The sequence below is a fragment of the Cololabis saira genome, chromosome 8, assembly GCF_033807715.1.
Source record: "Cololabis saira isolate AMF1-May2022 chromosome 8, fColSai1.1, whole genome shotgun sequence".
Classification (NCBI taxonomy): Eukaryota; Metazoa; Chordata; class Actinopteri; order Beloniformes; family Belonidae; genus Cololabis; species Cololabis saira.
The window spans coordinates 43,541,258-43,558,246 of record NC_084594.1 but is presented as its reverse complement, the minus strand read 5'-3'; the positions used below and the strand labels follow the sequence as shown (position 1 = coordinate 43,558,246).

Sequence of the window (16,989 nt, the reverse complement as noted above, 5' to 3'; positions counted from 1 at the left end):
CTTACATTTTAAAAACAGCCTTGTTACTCTATTTCATTTCGGCCTTTAAAAAAAAAAACTATCCAGTTAAATTGCTCCATCCGGATAGAGTGAATTTGGTTGTGGTTGTTTCAGATGTTCTTGTCCAGTTTTGTTCTTACATCCGTTCCCTCAGATTCCTGCAACTAAACTTGGATGTACATTCCAATAAAGGTTAGGATAAATGATAACATGCCTCTGAAGTTTGACTTTTTGCACCATTACAATACTTATAGGTAACTAGTCATCATATCTCCTGCTCTCTGAAACACATGTTAATGCTCAATAGTACACATATATGGTTCTTTAATATATTTGCATTATACTAAGATGCATTCATTTTCAATGGCTTTTGTCCTTAATGGCTTCCCCCCCCCCCCCCCCTTACATTACTTTTACTTTTATACTTTAAGTAGTTTTGAAACCAGTAGTTTTATACTTTTACTTGAGTAAAAAACTTGAGTTGATACTTCAACTTCTACAGGAGTATTTTTAAACTCTAGTATCTATACTTTTGACACCTCTGATGCATCAAACAAAAAAATCTGAATCAGTACATTGACCAAAGGACATTCGGGTGACTCACAGGGGATGAACAGACATCATACATGATTGTTGTTACACGTTTTGAGATGAACAGATCTGCTCACTCCTTTTTTTCCCCCTCATTTACACAGAATGTCTAGTAAATGAAAGGGTAGCAGCAAGGCTGTCTACTCTTTAGATGTAATAGGAGTTGTGAGTACAGCCGGCCTCGAGCAACACGTTTTCTGGGGAGGAGCAGCTCCATAGCTGTGTTCCATTTAAATGACCGCGCATGCGCTGTGGCGGTGAATCGGGACTCTATTCTTACACAACTCAGCTCTTTCTTCACTCTGTATCAGCGCGCCGGTGTGTGCTCGTCCAGACCTGTCGCTGCTTTTTATTTCACCTTTTAGTCCAGCAAAAGTTGGGGAGATGAGTGGGGGCGATGACCAGGTAAAGTTTGATCTGTTCTCTACCGTGATCTCCTCTTATTCTGGTTGTATTTGCCCTGGTTTTAGAGCAGGTAACCCGGCTAACGCAGCCTTTACCCCCGGTAGCGGGGCTGCGGTGGTCCTGCTGCCGCAGCCCCGCTACCCTGGCCCCGGGAGGGGCTGTGCTAAACATCCTGGCACAGGTTCATACACGGTGATGGCCAATTAGTGCCCTGCTTTACCTCCTGTAGGCGAAGACGAGGCGACGTAGCATGTAGCAGCTAGTGGATTAGCCGCAAATACCTCACCGCTAGCTGCTAACGGCTAGCCGGGGGGAGCTAACGGCTGATTTTTGGTTCCGCGTCAGATCGACGCAGAGCCTACGACGTACGGTGCGCGTCGCCGCGTACCTTACGCCGTAGGCTCTGCGTCGGTTAGCGGCTACATCGTTCTTTCAGCAAGTTCAAAGTTAGACAGCCGGCTAGTTGGCCTTGTCTACGACCTGATTTTAACACTTTGTCTGCTTTTCTCCCTCCAGACTGACTGCGGTCCCCGGGTGAACGGTGAGTACAGCCCCAGCAGGTTGTTGTTGATGGATCTCCATGTATCTCTACGGTGATCTGTAGAGGACAGAAATGGCGTCCAGAGACTAAGTCCTGGCTCTCTCTCACAAGCGCCTATTGTTCAAAAGCGAGGCCTCGTTTCAGCGTTTCCCTGTCACCATCTCTTCATCCGAGCCCACATTGGTGCACAGGTCGACGTGTTTTATCAGTCTAGCGAGACAATGGGTGCGATTTCTGCGCTTTTAATGGGGCATTTTGCAGTTGAAAGTGAGGGTTTGGGGGTTGAGGACTTAGTCTCTGCGCCATTTTCTTTTTTAGCAGCAGCAGCAGCGGCGGCGGCGGCCTGATTCCTGCTGGCTGGGCTGCAGACGGCTGCTCGGCCCGGCTGGCTGCGACATGCTGGTGCTCTAGAAACACCGCAGTCACAGCTGGAATTAGCACCGAAATCACTCAAAACTTCACATTCTTTCAGACTTGGATCCAGTTGTTTTAAGTTGAATCCAGGGGTCACCACATCAGTTCAATAACTTTTAACACCTCAGCATGGTGCAACAGTTGTTTTATTTAATCAGAAAAGGGTTTATTGCCAAGTTTGTTAACACACACAAGGAATTTGTTGTGGTGATTGGTGCAATACAATACAAATATATAAGAGATAAAATAAAATGTATAAACAGAAATGTACAATATGAGGTTTTAAAGTGCCGGATATGAGTCTGTACAAAAAGTGACTTAGGACAGATAATCTTGTGTATTGTCTCCTTTTTTTAATAATGATTCAACAATCCTGTATGTTAAACCTAAAAGAAGTGGTAAATAGAAAATTACTTTTAATCAGACACTTGAGATATTTTAACAAAGCCTATTTGGCTGCTGATCTGAAGTAGTTCTTGTTTTAAAGATCACAACTGTTTACTAATTTGTGTGAACAATTAAGATTCAAATCAGGGCTGCAGCTATCGAATATTTTAGTAATTGAATATTCTACTGAAAATTCCATCGACTAATCGGATAAAACATATTTTTTTTAGTTTAGTTTAGTTAGCATTAGTTTAGTTAAATAGCAATTATAAATATACATAAGATGTTAGATGTTAATTGATATTACTAAGACTAAATTATATAATACAGTAGGTTCATGGCTGTGCATTTAAAAACCCTGAACTTACACCAAATTACCAAATTCACTGCCTTCACTCAAAACTATGGATCTTACCAAGAAATTTTCTTATTTCTAACCTAAAAATGCCATTACACCTGATAACACACATCACTTAAAAGGTTAGGTGTTTTTCCCACGCGTTTCAATTGAACTTTCATTTGTGTCAAGCACATTTTAAGTTCTAGTTAAGTTTTAAGTTAGAGTTTTGGCAGTGTTCAAAATAAAATTATGAGACCTGCTGTATTGGAGCACATTTTCTTTTAGTTAAAACTGTGGCGGGAACAGATGTTTAGAGGAACCTATGTACCGGGCGAAGGCCGATTTATGGTTCCGCGTTACACCGTGTAACGCGGAACAATACTTTTGGCTGTAGAGGGTGAACATATAGGAGAACGGACCAGAAGAATATAGAGTGGATTAAAAATAAAAGTTAAGCACTGAGCTACATGTGTCTCCCGTCTGGGCCATTGCAGACTGCCTGAACATGGCATGTTACAAAAACCAAACATATGCCTCTTTCTTCTACCTTTTACGTGCGTGGTGTCGGCGCGCTGTGCCACATTAAACGTAGTCCGGGCGAAACACCTGCTTTGAGCTGGTGAAATTAAACGATTCCTTGAGGCAGAGAAAATTCCTCCATTTTTTGTAATGGAATTACTCAAATTATTCGAGGAATCGTTTCAGCCCTATTTGATTTAATCTTCTGTATTGTCTCCTTTTTTTTTAAATGATTCAACAATCCTGTATGTTAAACCTAAAAGAAATGGTAAATAGAAAATTACTTTTAATCAGACATTTGAGCTATTTTAACAAAGCCTATTTGGCTGCTGATCTGAAGTAGTTCTTGTTTTAAAGATCACAACTGTTTACTAATTTGTGTGAACAATTAAGATTCAAATATTATTATTTCTTTATTTGGTATGGACATCACAATTGCATAGGACAAACCAAATGCACGGTTTGAGTGTTTTAGCATACATGCTAATTTGCAACACCTGTCCACAAGAGGCTTTTAAAAAAGTACAGACAATAAAATACTACAATAAAATTAGAGGATGACATAAGATATAAAGCAAAGACAACATAATTCAAGAGCAGAACCAGACCTGACCTATTCGTGTAGGCACTGTTGTTTAGACTTGAGCCTTAGTTTGAGTCCTCTGTTGAAAATATTGCCACGCGTTTCTAATTTTAAATGAGTGGGTAAAGAATTCCAGAGTTTTGCACCTTCACAGAAAAGACAGACTCACCAAAAGAGGTCTTATACTTTGGGATAAGACAATCACCATTGGTGGAGGCCCGTGTGGTTACTCTACCAGAGCTCTGATGCCTAATAACCACTTCAGAGAACAGGGGGGAAACATGATTATGGAAACATTTAAAAACCAGTTTAAGACTACTAGAATTCACAAAGTTTTCAAAAGTGAAACAGTTGTTTATTTTGCCAGAAATGCAATGTTGGCTTTTGAAGCATTTAAATACCAGACATTTAAGTGGTAAACGGGAGGATAAACATTTTTTATTTATTTTATATTTAAGGCTGGCACTTAACTACTTGCCTTGAAATAAGTGGAGTCTGTCCATCACCAGGATGCTCGTAGTTGTCCGGTGTGCTATAACTACCAAACGCGGGGCCAAAATGCAAAATCTTTGTTCCCATGAATACCTCTCCAGCATTAAAGCTTGCGTTAATCTATGGACGCCATCCACGCCATTATACAGTCATAAAATCATTATCAGTGTGTTCCATTACAATGAAATCATTCACCTTTGAATAATATGGGAGAACTTAATCACATTTTAAAGTAACATATTAATTAAATAGTCAATGTCTAAGTTCTTAGGTGCTGTTATTTAGAGTAAATACATCAGAGATGTAACTTTTCAGCTAGAAATGTGCAGCATGTACCATTTGTCTGCAGTGTGCCAGCATATGATTCTTGGGGCAAATTATTTTGAAAACCTCTTTGTACACAAAGCTGGTAGCTGGGAGCTCCTGGTTGTTTCTACCAGGATATGACACATTTGTGGTCCTTAAAACAGGTTTTATGTCTCTTGAAGGGAGTGCAGTGCAGTCAGATCAATCTCCAACCTGCCAAGAGTAAAAAATGTTAAATGGTTGAAAGAATGCAATAATGTCCACTTGAAAGCTTCAACTCATTAGTTGATGCACAAACGGATAATTTAGACGGTAGGAGGTGCTGTGGTATTATAAATCTGATGCATTTGCATGATTCTTTGCTGGAAGCATCAGGTATTCTAGTGCATGTTTAAACGTGTATGTTCAGAAACTAATGACTATAGGACTGCTGTATATTCTACCTTACCATGAAAAATGGTGTAGAAGTCCGGTGTTCCATCTGCTCACCTCAGTGGGCTGCCCTTGGGCACTAGTGCAAGCTTGGAAGATGCAAAACGATGTCCCTGATAGGACGTTTGTGTGTCTTACTGATGTGTATTCATTTCAAATGGAATACCATGTCATTCAAGTTTTTACTCAGCCCTTTGGTTTTTGGCTTCTCCGCTGTACTTTTGGTTGGAGTTGGTTTAGTTTGAGGTGAAATTTCACGAAATGTCACGATTTGGTCCTTTTGTAAGTAGTGTAAGTGAGTGGGGGGGGTTCCTAACATGTATAGCTATACCTTTTTTTTTTTTTTTTTTTTTTAATATATATATATATATATATATATATATATATATATATATATATATATATATATATATATATATATACATACACAGGGTTGTCTCAGAAAATTAGAATATTGTGATTTTCTGTAATGCAATTACAAAAACAAAAATGTCATACATTCTGGATTCATTACAAATCAACTAAAATATTGCAAGCCTTTTATTATTTTAATACTGCTGATCATGGCTTACAGCTTAAGAAAACTCAAATATCCTATCTCAAAAAATTAGAATATTTTGGGAATCTTAACCTGTAAAGGCCAAAATATGGTTCTGCGTCAAAACTGCGCCGTGCCTACGGCGTGTGGTTTTCGTCCACGCAGACCACACGCCGTCACCTGCGCCGTCACTGACGTGCACCTCCCGAAAATTGTAACTACGCGTCGAGGCGACGCGCAGACGGAGAGGGCTGTGATTGGTTCGCTTGGTAGCAGCGCATTTCCGGTTTGAAGCAGTGGTGAACTTTCAGCGCCCTTTTCTTCGTTTATGTGTGATTTTTTTTTTTTTTTGTTTTTTTTTTTTTTGCACAATAGTTGTCCTTATCTCTTTGATTCACTGTGACTGGAAAAAGTTGGATAAACCATTCAGAAAAAGATCGCTAACTAGTGGCCGCGGGGGGTACTGCACCGTGACCAAATGGAGAGACGGAGAAGTCCGAAGGTTCACGACGGCTGCGGCGTGTGCTCTGTGTTGGTGTGACGCAGAAGCTTAATTCAGCCTTAAGCCACAATCAGCAATATTAAAATAATAAAAGGCTTGCAATATTTCAGTTGATTTGTAATGAATCCAGAATGTATGACATTTTAGTTTTTTTTTAATTGCATTACAGAAAATAAAGAACTTTATCACAATATTCTAATTTTCTGTACACTTTGTCAGAAATGCTCATAGGAAAGTGCTAAAATGACCTAATCCACATGTGATCTTGTTTGTTTTTACCTTCTGACGATACTGTTTTCTTCTTTTAGACTCTCACAAGCATAAAGACAAGTACAAAGAGAGAGAACATAAACACAAGGACCACAAGAAGGACAAAGAACGAGATAAATCAAAGCATGGCAGCAGGTATAGTTTGTTTACTCCACGACTTGAGAGTCCATGTTTCTGGGGGTGTCTGCACATAGTACAGAGGACATTAATAAACACAGCGACTTAATTAATATATGTGCACTTTTTAAATTGTAGCGATCACAAAGACTCCTCTGACAAAAAACACAAAGACAAGGACAAGATGAAGCACAATGATGGCAGTAAAGACAAGCACAAAGAGAAGAGGAAAGATGAGAAGGTAAACTACTAGAACCACAAAGATATGCAGAACATTATGCTGTGAAATTCAAGCTCGTATATCAGGTTGTCACGAGCTTCAGTCATGTCAACATTCACTTTTCTTGTTTTTTTTTTTAAAGCCATAGTCATATTTCTGCTGTTATTTCAAATAAGTCAAATTTGGCAGGTACTACTTCATTTCTAGTCGTGTGTAAAGTGTTTAATGAAACTGGTGCAAAGTTTCCCATATTTCAGAAAAATATTCACTTTTGGGGAAATTCCTCAGCAAACTTTCTTAAACAGTGTTTTAATGCATATGCATAAAAAAAAAACAGAAGTTATTGTGCAACATGTGATTGTGACTACAAAGTTCTGGTCTAGAGATTCTTGCATGCATTCCTAAATAAACCATGTTTATGTTGTAACTAGAGAAATTGGATTGTGCATTAAAAACTGGTATTTGAAAACGAAAATTACATTATTTGTCAAATTCCAGTTTTCAGCTTGACATGGTTAGTATTTACTCTTGCACTTCATGTTTTTGATCGTTTTGTCTTTGTTTCAGATGAAGTCGTTTGATGGTAAGGTCAAAAAAGAAAAGGAGAACGGCTTTGCCAGGTACGTCATATTACATTTTTGAGTGTTTCAAAAACTAACAGAAGCGTGTCCATATGAAGGTAACTCCATTCTCATTTATTTGCAGCCCTTTGCATGTAAAATCTGAGCCTGACAATGATTTTTACCACACTCCCAAACACGAGAGGACTCTAAAAAGAGAACGAGATGAGGATTATGAGTAAGTGGGCCACTTTTTCTGGACTCCTTTTTTTGCATGAGTTGGCATCAACATTAGGCATCAATGTGATCAAAAATGTGTGAGGTTTGTAACTCGGGTCGTGTGTGTTTCAGTGCGGAATTCAAACCCAAGAAAATTAAGACTGAAAATGACCAGAAGGCCAAGAAAAGGAAACAAGGTGATGAGGTAGGACGATGCTTGTGTGCAGTCCGTTTTCTTCCTCCTTCTGTTGCGGGAGAGCGTTAATACTTTCTGTTCCTTATTTTAGGACACCAAGTCCAAAAAAACAAAAATAAAAAAAGAAGGCGATGGGAAAAAGAAGGCAAAGAAAGAACCAGAAGAGAAGTGGAAATGGTGAGTTGGCATCAGCCAGCGTTATACACTTTTAAATATAATTATTTAACTTTTTGAAATGACCATCCTCCTTGTTGACTTGTGCTTTGACCGCAGGTGGGAAGAGGAACGATCCACAGACGGTAGCAAATGGAAATTCCTTGAACACAAAGGTCCTGTGTTTGCGCCACCATATGAACCTCTTCCTAGCAATGTAAAATTTTATTATGACGGTAAGATTGCATTCTGCACAGGATGTGTAAGGCTTTTGATTTGTCAGTGGCCCAGAATGGGTCAGAAAACATTGACATAAATTGGATTTATTCACTTCCCCACTTGTCAGGTAAACATATGAAGCTCAGTCCAGAGGCTGAAGAGGTGGCCACATTCTTTGGCAAAATGCTGGAGCACGAGTACACCACAAAGGATATCTTTCGTAAAAATTTCTTTAAAGATTGGAGAAAGGTACGGCTCAATATTCACTTGAGAGTAACATGACGAATGTTTAATGTCTAAGACTTATCACGTTGTATTTTACATCCTGATCTAATTGACCATATTTGGTTAACGCAGGAGATGACTTCAGAAGAAAAGGGAAAGATCACAGACCTGAAAAAGTGTGACTTCACAGAGATGAACGAGTACTTCAAGGCGCAGTCTGAAGCCCGGAAAGCCTTGTCAAAGGAAGAGAAACTGGTCAGTGGTAGCAGATGTATACGGATGTCTTAGAGGGGAATTTGTTTTTACGTGGGATTGTGGGAAGTAGTAGGTCATAGTCACAACATTGTCCGGTTTGGGGAAGAATTCTGATGGGAGCTACCTGGAATGAGGAGTTGTTTTTATAGATCTCATAGAGAACCTTTAGAGTGAACTTTATATTGCAGGTTTAACTGTTTCAAGACCAGATTTATTTACTACTTTCTCAGAATTCCTGACTCTTGAAACAGTGCTGTGACTGCCGTCTACTGCACGTGAGACGCTAACCTGGGGCCGGATTCACCAATATGTTCTTAAGATCTAAAATTAAGTTCATAAGAAAGTTCTTAAGTGCAATTCCTCAATATTTTCTTAAGAACTTTCATTTCTTGATCAATAAAGCTTGTAAAAATTTTTTTTTTTAAAAAAGTATATCCTCAAACTATGACCTACTAGTCTAAACTTGTCTCAAAAGTGTTGAAAAAGGTGATATTAGAGTCTTACCTCTTCACAGAAGACATTTTAAGACGTTTCAAGGTTGTCTTAAAGTTAAGAAAAAAGACAAGCACAAATTTGAGAACTTTTATTTCAAGAATACCATTTATTCTTAAGTTTTTTCTTAAGAAGAAAGTTGAGAAAATACTTAAGAAGGAAAAAGAGAAGTCATGTTCTCCAAAAAAGTTCTTAAGACTGAACTTAAGAAAAAAATGACACTTAAGATTTTTTTTCTTGAATGTTTTGTGAATCCGGCCCCAGTTCAATAACCTGAAACATACTATTTAATGTGGGCTTCACTTTTCACTGTTTTCTTCATATAATGTCCTGTAGTCCCATATTTGGTGCGTTTTACAAGCCTGTGGCTGTCATTCATTCATTCATTCATTCATTCAATCATTCAAGAGCTGCAGGTTTCTCTAGATATGGGTTCATGAACCTCCATGATGGCGAGGTGAAGCACTGAAATAAACGCACTCTTAGCGTCAGTCAGTTATCCAGTACCACAAAAGTACGCCTTGTTTGCTGAGGAAAAATAAACATGGACTTAAAGCTTTTACTGTAAATGTAATGAGCAGTATCCTGCAGAGTTTTCACTTGTGCCAAATGAACAGTGATCACCATGGTGTAACGTGGAGATCTCCTGACGCTTGGTTGAGATGACCGGCTTTGTTTTAAACTGTTAAACAAACTAACGCATCACCTGTCTCCGAGTGAGACGGCTGTCAGTTAACTAGTACATGGATTTAGTTTGTGATAATGGGAAAACTCTGCACTTTTGTGGTTGTGCTTTGAGATGGGCAGCTTCACAATTTACAAATAGAGGATTTCTACTGCTGTAAAAGCAGACGCTTTTATCCAAAGTGACTTAAATATGGGACAACACAAGCTAGAAATCCCATAGGAGGTCCAGCTGGATCCGTGCTGGTCAGACTGCTGTCATGCTAGTGCTAGATGATTTTTTTTGTTCCCTTCCCACCCAACACAACAGCCCCTTTTATTAAAACTAGTCCTTAAATTCACCATCATATCATCTTGTCGTTCTCAGTGCTGAGTCATGCAAAGAGCTGGACAAATCTAACTAATTCTGATGAGCAGAGAGTTTAACTAAATACAGAAATGCTCGATAAAGAATCTTTAGCTTACTATTAAAATCGGGTACGGACGCTGGACCCTCTGAACTATTTTGAAGCCCAACAAATATGTTTGGTTGACCTTTTTTCTCCCCCCTCCCCCCTAATATCCAGAAAATAAAAGCGGAGAACGAGCGGCTCTTGCAGGAATACGGCTTCTGCATCATGGACAACCACAAAGAACGCATTGCTAACTTCCGTATTGAGCCTCCTGGCTTATTTCGTGGTCGCGGGGACCACCCCAAGATGGGAATGCTCAAACGTCGCATTAGACCACAAGATATTATCATCAATTGCAGCAAGTGAGTAAAATAGAGCATGTTCCTTTTTTGTTTTGTTTTCATTTCCCTTTGAGAGCTGCTGAGCTGACGTGTAACGTGATCTGCTCCCTGCAGGGACTCCAAGTATCCACCGCCTCCTCCCGGCACCAAGTGGAAAGAGGTTCGTCATGACAACAAGGTGACCTGGCTGGTGTCGTGGACGGAGAACATTCAAGGCTCCATCAAATACATTATGCTGAACCCGAGCTCCAGAATCAAGGTAGGCTGACGCAGGGATTGTGAACATGTGGCACTATTCCTGCCAATCCATGTTCCAGTGAAGAAATGTTCAGAAACAGCATGTTGGTGTACGTGGACGAGCCCAGTGGCGTCAATTCAGTGGAAGCTAATGTATGGCAAGGTTACGAGTCACAGAACTTAACTAGAGTATCAATCAACACATCCAGCAAATACTCATCACAGAAATCTGCTATGGAGCTTATTTGTGTGGTCAAGAAAATTGGAACTTTTTCAAATGCAGTCTCACTCACTGCAAAAACTCAATCTTACCAGGAATATTTGTCTTATTTCTAGTTAAAATGTTTAATTTTTAGTCAAAAAATCTCATTACACTTAAAACAAGAGTCATCACCAGAAAAACAACTTGTTATTGGACCATTTTCACTTGAAATAAGTAGAAAAAAATCTGACAGTGGGACAAGATTTATTTTCTTATTACAAGCAAAAAAATCTTGTTCCATTGGCAGATTTTTCTACTTATTTTAAGTGAAAATCTACTTAACAGGTGAAAATGGTTGTTTTTGAGTCTTGTCTTAAATGTAATGACATTTTTTTTGACTAAAAATTAGACATTTTAACTAGAAATAAGACAAATATTCTTGTTAAGATTTTGAGTTTTTTGCAGTGTGTATAATAACTAGTGAAATCGATCATGTTGTTCTGATTTGCATTTGTAGTTATTCTATATGTATTAAGTAATAGAATAATCAATACAAAGAGACACAGAGTAATTACATAAATGTATTTAATAAAACAAACATTTACATTAACCCTTGAAGCCAAGGTGTGGCGGCTGCCGTACCTTGCCAAACCCAATTGACGCCCCTGGCCGAGCCGTTCATCCTACTTGGCGTGACTCGAGCGTGATTTGAGCATGCTTGTCTGAAACCAATCTGGCTTCATTAAGTGTACTAGGTACTGTTCCTTCTCAACACTGTCTCCAGGGAGAGAAGGACTGGCAGAAGTATGAGACGGCTCGTCGGCTGAAGAAATGTGTGGACCGTATCAGAACACAATACCGTGAAGATTGGAAGTCCAAGGAGATGAGGATCCGGCAGAGGGCTGTAGCACTCTATTTCATTGACAAGGTGCAGACCTACGTTCTTTTTGGTGTTCTTTCTCGCTCCTCCTCTTGTTCGAGCTGGTTGATGTATGTTTGGCTCCTGTCATGGCGACGTCTTGGAGTGGCTTGTAATCCGCCTGTCCTGGTGTGTGTTAGCTGGCTCTCAGGGCAGGAAATGAGAAGGAAGAAGGAGAGACTGCAGACACGGTCGGCTGCTGCTCGGTCAGAGTTGAACACATCAAACTGTATCCAGAGAACGAGGGCCAGGAGTTCGTGGTGGAGTTTGACTTCCTCGGTAAAGACTCGATCCGCTACTACAACAAAGTTCCCGTGGAGAAAAGGGTACGGACGGTTGCTGCTAAGGGGTTGTAGCTGTTTGTTTTTTGTGGTTTTACCTCTGAATTTGTGTGTGATTTCCTATTTTAGGTGTTTAAGAATCTGCAGTTGTTCATGGAGAACAAAGAACCTGATGATGACCTGTTCGATCGTCTGAATGTAAGCCGATCTCCTGATCTTTACTAGACAAACGCTACATTTAGATAACGGCCCCCTTTTTTAAACTTGGCCTGCTTTTGTCTCCAGACCTCTATTCTGAACAAGCATCTTCAGGAGCTGATGGATGGTCTAACTGCCAAAGTTTTCCGTACATACAACGCCTCAATCACCCTGCAGCAGCAGCTAAAGGAACTCACAACTGGTACGTTGTTACGCTCATTATTCGCTGCCAAAGGCTCAGAAACCAGATTTTGGAATTGAATCATGCTTTTCTTCAAATGACGACACCGTTTCTTTAGGTTGTGACATGCATGACTTAAGTGACACATCTGGATCTTCTCAATATTTCTATTGTTTTTCCAGCGGATGAAAACATTCCAGCCAAGATCTTGTCCTACAACAGGGCCAACAGGGCTGTGGCCATCCTGTGTAACCATCAGAGAGCTCCACCCAAGACCTTTGAGAAATCTATGCAGAACCTGCAGACAAAGGTACAAATGTTGCTCTGTTGTAAAACAATTTAGAAAAACCGAGGCACTCAAGAAGTTAGAAAAATATAAAAAGCCTTTATTGAATCATGGCTTAATAAAAGTTAAGAAAAAATGCCAACATGTTTCGGCCATGTAGGCCTTCTTCAAGGCAGATAACAAAGACGTTATCTTGTTTGTTATCTGCCTTGAAGAAGGCCTTGAAGTCTTTTTATATTTTTCTAACTTCTTTAGTGCCTCTGTTTTTCTAAATAGTTTTTCAATCTTTTGGATCCCCATGCCGAAGTGCACCTGAATTATACTTTTCTCACACCCAGCAGCACTCCATGCGTTTGTAGTTAGATTTGGATGTTGTGCTCTGCATCAGGACCACTCAAAGAAGAAACCTGAGACCATCTCTGACCATTTCCTCTCTGTTTTTAGATTGACGCTAAAAAGGACCAGCTCTGCGATGCCAAGAGAGAACTGAAGAGTTCCAAGGCCGATGCCAAAGTACGGAGAGATGAAAAATCCAAGAAGTAAGTATTTGTTTTTTGTAATGAGTGTTTTCCCTGCTGGACATCTTGTTTGCCACACTGTTTCCTAACTGTGTTTACTGGTGTCGTCCAAAAGGGCGGTTGAGAGCAAGAGGAAAGCGGTCCAGAGGATAGAGGAGCAGCTGATGAAGCTGGAGGTCCAGGCCACTGATCGTGAAGAGAACAAGCAGATTGCTCTCGGCACTTCCAAACTAAATTATTTGGACCCGCGCATTTCTGTGGCTTGGTAAGAAGATATTAAAGTTGTGTGTGGTTTAGGGGTGTAACAATATATCGTGCCACGAAATTTCGCGATACAAAAACGTCACGATACGTGTCGTGGAGGTGACAAACTGTATCGCGATATTGGATTATTAATATTAATCTATTGTGTTGACTAGTAACGCGTGCCGACCGCGCCTCGACCCGTGGACCAAAATCTTACTCCGCTCAGAAGAAACTAGTACCATTTTGCGGTCCCGTTTTGAACTCTGAACCTTTACTTATGTAAGGCTGGTGTAGAGTTAAGCCTTACCTTATTAAATTAAACCTTTTTGGGGTCGTGAGTAGGATAAACACGGGACAACTTCTGCTGAGTTCCAGTGTACTTTAATGTCCCTCAACAGTGTAGGATTTTAGAACATCAACACAGCACCTAGTGCCGTACTGTGGCGTATCACTCCGCCCAATCTAAAACAGACTAATCACTACAGATAAACTGACTAGTGTCATTATAGTCCCTGATTTACATCAGAATATATTTATAAAATAATCAACCCTGAATTACCAAAATAACCTTAACAAAAATAAATCTCCTCTTACACTTATAAGGTGAGCATGATGTAAAATTGTATGTATTTATTTACTTTTATTTAATTTTAGTTGTTAAATTTCTGGAAAGAGAAAAAAGTCAACTCATACATGAGAGAAACTATTCAGTTTGTGGCAAAAATTTTTGTACTTGTATGAAACTGAAGATGCATAATGCAAACCTGACATTTACTTTTAGTTCAGTTTGTGGAAAATGGTTGGCCTGGCTTTCTCTTTAAAACTTAAACAGTTATAAAGCATTACAAACTGGAACAATAGGGCAAACACACAGCATTGTTTTGTATTTTGTGTCTTTCAAATAAAAGACAATTTTTTTTTCCAGTCATATGTTCCTCATTCAAGGTTGTTAAAAAAATACTGCTATAATATCGTATCGTTATCGTGACCTCAATATCGTGTATGGTGAGATTAGTGTATCGTTACACCCCTAGTGTGGTTGTATCCGTCCCCTCTCAGCAGTGATGGGGAATGATGACCATGTTGTGACACGCTCTTCCTTGTTTCCTCTCAGGTGTAAGAAGTGGGGCATTCCCATCGAGAAGATCTACAACAAAACCCAGCGGGAGAAGTTTGCCTGGGCCATCGACATGGCAGATGAGGACTATCAATTTTAAACCCCCAGTTTCTTTTAACTCAACTTTTTTTATTGGATACCTTTTTTAAAAAAGAAAAAAAAAAAGCTTAGATGAATTTTGCTTGATGGCCCGAGCCAACGAGGAATTTTAACGTTTGTGCAGGAAAAGCTGAAGCGACACGGTAAGCAGGATGAGTCCTTTTATGACGTGACACGATGTTGTGGATGGTCTGAGCATCTGATGTGACATCAGGTGACGAGGCTGAACTATATCTGCAAGTGGAGTCGAGGCCTGTAAATGAGTCCTCGACCGTTTATCTCTGCCCCTCCATACGGTTAAAACCTGGCGACGCCTGAACTCTGTGGTCCTATAACTGCTTTATCAAGCAAACAAAATGCTTTGTATCATTTTATTCACTCGCTCTGTATTTTAGCCCTCCCATGTATTATTAATGAATTCTATATTTTGATAGACAAATTAAGTCAAAAGAATTCCTTAACTTACACCCACGCGCCTTTTCAAGGAAATGGAAATGTGAGCTTTTGTGTGTGCGTGTGTGTGTGCGTGCGTGTGTGCATGTGTGTGTATCAGGCACAAACATGGAAGCTGTTTGTTTGGGTGAATATTTTAAACTGGACTGGTGAATTGTTGAACATGAAAGAGGATGTCTGTGCAAGCACCGGGGAAATACTGCAACCATTTCAATATTTACTTAAGCAAGCAGAATGTGAATATTTAGTTTTACAACCTCTATCAGGGACTTTCAGTGTAAATGTGAACCATTTTCAATCCTTTGAGTTGCAAGCATCCTTTGAATCTCAGCTTTGTCTGCCATCTGATTTTAAAGTAAATTAACAATTAAGAGGAAAATAATCTCCCATGTTACTTGAACATATTATCTTAATGTATTTAAAGTCAGTAAATGAAAGGTGTAATTGCGTCTACAGAGGTCTGTGAGGGATGTCAACTTTGCCAAAAAAAAAAGGAAAAAAAATCACCAAACTGTTACAGTGTAGGCAGGTTTAAATTGTGTAATGATTGAGGATAAAGTAACATTTAATGTGAATTATCAGTTCATTTTATTATTCCATGCAGTTCCACTTATGATAGGAAGGTTGATGTAAGTAGCTGTAAAGTCAACGTCCTAATTCTGTTTTACCTTTTGTCATAGCTTTTAATCATGTTTTGAGTTTTAAGCTCATTGTAGGTTGGACAAAATTAAATAAATCCTACAAGTAACATACGGTGTACTTGTTTTTTGTTTCCTAAATGTAAAGGTGGGGGGTGGGTAAGCAGTTGGCAGCAGTTTAAAGCAAAAAAAACAAAACAAACGGAGATCTGAGGATGTCCAGAACTGGGATGATGGTTTTTGGACGGTGATGGGAACCTAATAAACACTACTCTCCTGAGAACTTCTCTGCTGTTTGTGTATCATTGCTTTATTTGGACCACAGTCCCAAATCCAGAGGTGGGTAGTAACAAGTTACATTTACTCCGTTACATTTACTTGAGTAATTTTTGGGAAATTTTGTACTTTTAAGAGTAGTTTTGAATCACTATACTTTTTACTTTTACTTGAGTAGATTTGTGAAGAAGAAATTGTTACTCTTACTCCGCTACGTTGAGCTGTTACACTTATTTTTTTTTTTTTAAATCCGCGTATGGGTCAATCTCATGACATCACTGGGTGATTCTTTGGTAAAAAAAAAATGTTTTGCATGTTTTGTCACATTTACACAGACTCAAACACACACAGAGTTTCTATGAGTTCATGGGCTTGTTCTAGTTCTGCCTGGTTAAAAAAGAAAAGTACAAAGGCTTGAAATTTTGTGCTACTTGTGCTTAATTTATTTTTTTATTCTGCTATTTTATTATTTATTAAAGTACTTGAATTTACTTTAAGATTATTTTAATTTAAGCTATTTTAAATTTTTTTATTTTATTGATTGAATTTGCCTGAAGATCATTATTTTGTACTTTTGTCTGTTAGAATGCTTGTGTTAAAAAAATTAATCAGACGTTACTCAACAGTTACTCAGTACTTGAGTAGTTTTTTCACCAAGTACTTTTTTACTTTTACTCAATTTGGATGACTATTTTTTACTTCTACTTGAGTCATATTATTCTGAAGTAACAGTACTTTTACTTGAGTACAATTTTTGGCTACTCTGCCCAAATCTGCCGGCTGTAATCTCGGCTCTAAAACACTTTCCAGGTGAATCAGAAGGTGCAGCACTCGGCTCCCATGGAGACCACGTGGTTTCCTCCTCCCCGTATTACCCGACGGTCGCCAGCAGAGGGCGCTGTGGGCGCGTCTCCACTCATTTACCTGAACTGGGGTTACTCCAGT

General features: G+C 39.2%; 1 protein-coding gene across 1 annotated transcript; it reads left to right on the top strand.

The window, feature by feature from the left end:
• The first annotated feature begins 865 nt into the window (after positions 1–865).
• On the top strand, positions 866–16,051 carry top1a (DNA topoisomerase Ia). The gene is made up of 21 exons (XM_061728047.1): positions 866–996; positions 1,513–1,537; positions 6,359–6,455; positions 6,576–6,678; positions 7,225–7,277; positions 7,363–7,455; positions 7,569–7,641; positions 7,724–7,809; positions 7,906–8,021; positions 8,132–8,253; positions 8,362–8,484; positions 10,227–10,414; positions 10,508–10,652; positions 11,617–11,760; positions 11,892–12,077; positions 12,162–12,230; positions 12,318–12,432; positions 12,594–12,721; positions 13,142–13,236; positions 13,331–13,480; positions 14,576–16,051. Exons 1-21 carry the CDS (start codon positions 976–978, stop codon positions 14,676–14,678), a joined length of 2,235 nt encoding a protein of 744 aa, XP_061584031.1. The 5' UTR covers positions 866–975; the 3' UTR covers positions 14,679–16,051.
• The last annotated feature ends 938 nt before the right edge of the window (positions 16,052–16,989 follow it).

Excerpts from the sequence above, each read along its gene's own strand:
- top1a (XM_061728047.1), top strand. The coding sequence starts at position 976 with ATGAGTGGGGGCGATGACCAG. Across the intron at positions 7,278-7,362 it reads AAGGAGAACGGCTTTGCCAG|CCCTTTGCATGTAAAATCTG; the intron begins GTACGTCATATT and ends ATTTATTTGCAG. Across the intron at positions 8,254-8,361 it reads TCTTTAAAGATTGGAGAAAG|GAGATGACTTCAGAAGAAAA; the intron begins GTACGGCTCAAT and ends TGGTTAACGCAG.